This window comes from Anoplolepis gracilipes, chromosome 3 (genome assembly GCF_047496725.1).
Source record: "Anoplolepis gracilipes chromosome 3, ASM4749672v1, whole genome shotgun sequence".
Classification (NCBI taxonomy): Eukaryota; Metazoa; Arthropoda; class Insecta; order Hymenoptera; family Formicidae; genus Anoplolepis; species Anoplolepis gracilipes.
Window position 1 is genome coordinate 4,768,013 of NC_132972.1, and position 5,388 is coordinate 4,773,400.

General features: G+C 33.6%; 1 protein-coding gene across 2 annotated transcripts in view; it reads left to right on the forward strand.

Moving 5' to 3' along the window:
• LOC140664043 (monocarboxylate transporter 4) overlaps nucleotides 1-5,023 on the forward strand; it is a 76,630-nt gene extending 71,607 nt beyond the window's left edge. For both annotated transcript variants that reach the window (XM_072888745.1, XM_072888744.1), the window contains one exon: nucleotides 227-5,023. In XM_072888745.1, the coding sequence (XP_072744846.1) occupies nucleotides 227-657 (431 nt within the window). In that variant the 3' untranslated portion in view covers nucleotides 658-5,023. The remainder of the gene's footprint in view (nucleotides 1-226) is intronic.
• The last annotated feature ends 365 nt before the right edge of the window (nucleotides 5,024-5,388 follow it).

The following is a 5,388-nucleotide window of genomic DNA, read 5'->3' on the forward strand; positions in this document are numbered from 1 at the left end:
TTCTTTTTCCCCTACTCGATCCAGTGTAAAAAGAAAAAAAAAAAAAAAAAAAAGGGTCCACGCTTTCGTAAAACATCCCTCGTGCCGTATATAAGAACAGTTCTCTCACTGTCAGCATCCCTAATCATCTCGCCCCCCCCCCCCGTTTCCGGGGCGCGAAAATAAATGACGACGAATTTAATCGCACTCCCGTTCTCTCCCCCTCCCCTACTCTCCGCCCCCGCAGGTTACATGAACGCGAACAGCCCGCGGGTGGGCTACTACGCGTGCACGTTGAGTTCCTTGTGCGGCGCGGCGTTGCTCTTCCTGGTCGGCTGGGGACGGCAGCCGGCGTCGCCGCTGCTGCCGGGGCCGCGGTTCTCGAGCCTCGGTGACGTGCCGCCGCCGCTGCCGTGCGCGTGCCCGCCGCCGCCGCGGCCCCGGCTGCCCAAGTCGCAGTCCCTGCACGTGCCGCTGGACGTCGAGGACGGCATGCGCGAGCGGGAATACGTCGAGCGGATGCACGAGCCCGACCACTACTGTCATCCGCAATTCCACGCGCCGCTGCGGCCCAGCAAGAGCGTCCCGGAGGGCCTCGGCCATCAGGACCCGTATCGGATGCGGCCGCGACGTCACCGCGACATCACCGTCATAGAACAGATTACCACCAGCGTGTAGAAGCAAAGTGATCGATCATCGTTTCGCGATATATAATATTAGCTTAATGGAAAATCCGACAATGTTTGTTTTTGGATGAGCCTAGAAATACGAGCTCTTTCGAGTTTGTTGCGTTTACTACAGTAGCGATATCGTGTTCTGTTATTGAGATCTAAATTCTATCGCCAATTTTTTTTTTTTTTTTCCAAGCGACCGTTTTATCGATCTCGGAATTGTACAGAAATGCTGCCGAAAGCTTCCAGAAAAGTTTTCCTTGTCTTTTTGAAAGTTTAGGAGGGAATAATATATTGCATTTTTTTTTTTTTTTTTTTTTATAACTTACGTTCCTTTCATTTTGTGCCATTGTTATGCCGTTTTTTAACTTGCTTTTTTTCATCCTTTACATCGTGTCGCATAAATGTTACTTATCGAACAATTTGGGATTGGTCTTGAGAAAAAAAAAGATTTTTAGCGTAAACAGAAAGTAAAATAATAGCTATGAAAAAAAAGAAATAATTGCATTCTCGCGCATTGAATACTTATGCGATCGTGAAATCAAGAAAGAATGCTAATTGAAGCTCTCTAGAGATACATCCCTACAGTCTTTTCCTACTAATTGCTAAGATAAGATCGATATTAAATTGAATTAACACTTAAATAAAGTTTGTATTAGTTGATATATTATAAATAGATGAAAAAATTGAATGTATTACGCGCGTTAGGAAAATATTTATTCGTGTTAATACGCTCTAGTTTGAATATTACTGCCAGGGAAGTAATTCTGTCCGCCGAGACTAAACGTACGTTTAACAACAGGATACAGGACGGCAGGGCGGATGCAAACGGAAATTATGGCTTTCAATTAAGTGCTTTAAACAATTTCGACGAAATATTATTTTCATTATTCCTGAAAAAAAAGATTGAACATAGGAAAAAAATGATAATTATAGTATAATTAATTTGCGAAGGAAGTAGAGAGTCAAGGGAGAGCAAAAAAACCGGCCTCTTTTAATTTATAAATATACCGAGTTTGATCTAAAATTATAATAATTCTGCGTTTATTAGTGTCTACTTTGTTGTCCGATTAGCTGATGCGAAATAATTAGCGCGAATATTATCGACGGACCGATATCTTCCCTATACAGAATTTCGTGCGAGAAATATGGTAGTTACATATATATATATATATATATATATATATATATATATATATATATATATGTGTGTGTGTGTAATATATATGTAACATATATAAATTAAGCGATCAAAAGCATACACTCGTCGTTAAATTTCCCATAGATGAAAATATATGTATAACGCGCGGAGCTGGTCTCCGGAAGCATCGCTGTAGAAATCGTTAAATATTAATAAGGATAGTAATACACGTCACATACATACACATACATACACACACACACACTCGCGCGCGCGGACGTTTAAACGCAAACGGTTCCGAGATCAAACTTACGCAAAAGGACCCTGAGAAAAGATATCTATCTCGCAAAGTTGTCAATTTTTTAATTTCTTTCAATTAAACAATTGGATTCGCAATCGCGCTAAATACATTTATATTCCCGTCAAGGTATTTTTATCGCTTTATTCGAAATTAAGAGATACATCTCGAGCAGCCGTGCTTCTTATTCCATGTATCCAAGTCAAGTATAGAGGTGGTTTTTTACGAAGCGTAAACTGTATTATCGCGAAGTATCGGCTCTATTCCTATCAGCCTGTAAGACTAATTATAATCTCGACTCACATTAATCACGATAACGTAATTAGTACCTGAATATTAAGTGCTCTAGGTACCTAATGCAGTGAGCAACGACGATGTCACTCACTTCGTTATTTAATTATTTCTATTTTCTCATATGACGTACTTTGCTACACTACACTACTATATCGAAACGAAACATTATGCACGATGCAAATCCGTTTTCCTTACGCAGTTGATGAAAATCGATAAAACGTAGAAAGTATCGCAACAGTGCTTGCGGAGATTATAAGAAAGTAGTAAGTAAAATGTAGGTAGGTTATTTAGATTTCTGTAGTTGAATTTGTCACGTTTTCCGATACAGTGTAATATCGGAGATATCGCATCTACTGGCAACGACAGTTGTAAATTTTATATATATATATATATATATATATATATATATATATAGAGAGAGAGAGAGAGAGAGAGAGAGAGAGAGAGAGAGAGTTCGAGCGAATTATTATTAAGGAATTCTACATACATATACATGGAATTTCCTGCACAATTTAATAAAATTAATACGGTAACGCCGTATTGATTTAATCTCTGAAAAGTGGAACAATCTTCGATACATAAGATGAACAATTTTTAATTTGTACATTCTCTTGCTCGAAAAATATCAAAGAGTCAATCAGAATATGTCCTTTAGCGTTTTTTTTTTACCTGTACAATCACATAAAAAATTGTGATTTTTTTATAAGCTAAATTATATAAATAAATCACTCTTAGAAAGTTAAAGCAGAAGCGCACATACGGGGTAAAAATTAAGTTTCAGTAATAATTTGTGCAATTCATTTACTAATTAAATGAACGAGAAATCAAGTCTCTTTCGACCATTTCATAAATAGCTATAAATTTGTATTACGTGTAAAATTGTATTACACTACTACATATACTGATCTTTATCCAATCTAAAATAATATTGTGCTAATAAAGATAATATACGTTATTAATATACATATTTCGTACGGGCTCCTTAATTGGCCCCGTAGAATTTGTTAGAATTTCCAAATATGTGCTTTTGCGTTGAAGCAAAAAACACTGGTTTTATATAAATTACGTGTAATTATCGGCGAATATCGAGCGGCGAATTTGTTAGATCGTAAAAGTTGTAGTTTATAATGTTGCAGAGTCTTAGTCACGTTAAAAAAGAATTATTTCTTTGAATCAGTATATTTAAGGATCAAACGTATAAATGTCACCAATCTTAACGTTCGTTATGAAGAACTTTTTTAATATATATACATATAAATATATAAATATATATATATATATATATATATATATATATATATATATATATACATATTGACTTTTGATGTGATGAATTGTTTGTATACTGCCAATTTTTATAGGATATAATCGAATATTCAATGGTTCAATGCACACAATGAAGAACTTGCATGAGTAATTTTACGAATCCGCCAAAGACGAGATTAATGTTTCATGTTGGGAATCATTATATATACATTTATAAATAATAAGATATTTTCTCGCAACTAGAGAATTTTTCGCAATCACTGAATCGGGATTGTTAACGAATTTACATTAGACAAATAGCTCACCTCGGACTGTAAACAATCTCGGTAGAGACTATGGATTCGTTTAATCTTCATATAAGACTTTGCGATTATCTAAAGTTCTCATTTTTCTATTAATTTTATTTCCTTAGTATTAGTTTATCTCTCTCTGTTGCAGTTAATGAAGCATTACATTATCTTGATTGATAATAGATTTTATAAACGCAAGATGGAGTTGAATTTTTCGACCTTTTCATGTGTAAATGTTATATATATTTTTACGTAACTAAATGCATTTATAAAGAATTAATAAATTGAATTCAAGAAATTTAAAACGATAAAAAATACATTTTTGAATTTGTTATTATTAAAATGAATGAATTCATTATCAGATCGGATTTTCATTATCAAATCAGATTTTCGGATATAGTGTCAAATTGCGGATTTAATTATTCATCTTTATAAAAAATAAATTGCACGCGTAATATGTTATTCAGAGTGTTCGTTTTTTATTATTGCCGTTAGTATTGCATCACACATGCAACAATGATACATATACGTATGCTCGAATTTGATTGCTATTTATTCCATTTTAGTTATTAATAAATTTTACCATTCTCTTATTGTCATTAAGTATTATAATTTTCAATATATAATTTTTAAAATTTAATTGTGCGCGTATATATGTAAAATATAAATGTACAAAGGGTTAAACGCGTGCCTCGCAATGTTGTATGGCATTTAAAATTCTTTTAAATATTATACTCGAATCGTTTAATAACAATATTAAATACTTGTAGCGAGTCTTTCTAGTTAGACCGAAATCCGAGCTTGAAGGTATTTGCACAATCACGAAATTGCGTTTATAACGAAAATATCTCAATTCGGAATATAATCCACACGTTGGAGGAATCTCTGCGATAATCACATTTAATGTTATATAATGTTATGCTTGTCGTCAATCGATTTTTAGAAATCGCGTAACTCCGTTGCCTTGTAAATATACCTAAGCAAGGTTTTCCCTATTGCAACCCATGTTGAACATTTTGTAAAGTTTTATAAATAGTTCTACGTAGTTAAACAGCTGGACCAATAAAGTATATATCCGATTGTATGTGTTACCATTATTTCCGTTCTCGGTTATCCTACTGATAGTTATAATATCCAAATCTTTTATATTATATACATATATATATCACAGATGTATAATATAGTATTATAATTATTAATCAATAATTAAAATAGAAGTTTTTTTTAACATACAAATAATACAATAATAATGCAATTAATATATATTTCAAATACTATTTTTGCCGCTGGGCTCAGAAATTATTATATATTTGTTATTTTTTATGTATTAAATCATAAATCATGTTTGTGACATGATTTTATATAACTACATACCATACACATGCACGCAAAGATAAGTTGATTAAAAGTTACATAAAGTCAATGCGAATAAAAATAAGAAATACAATG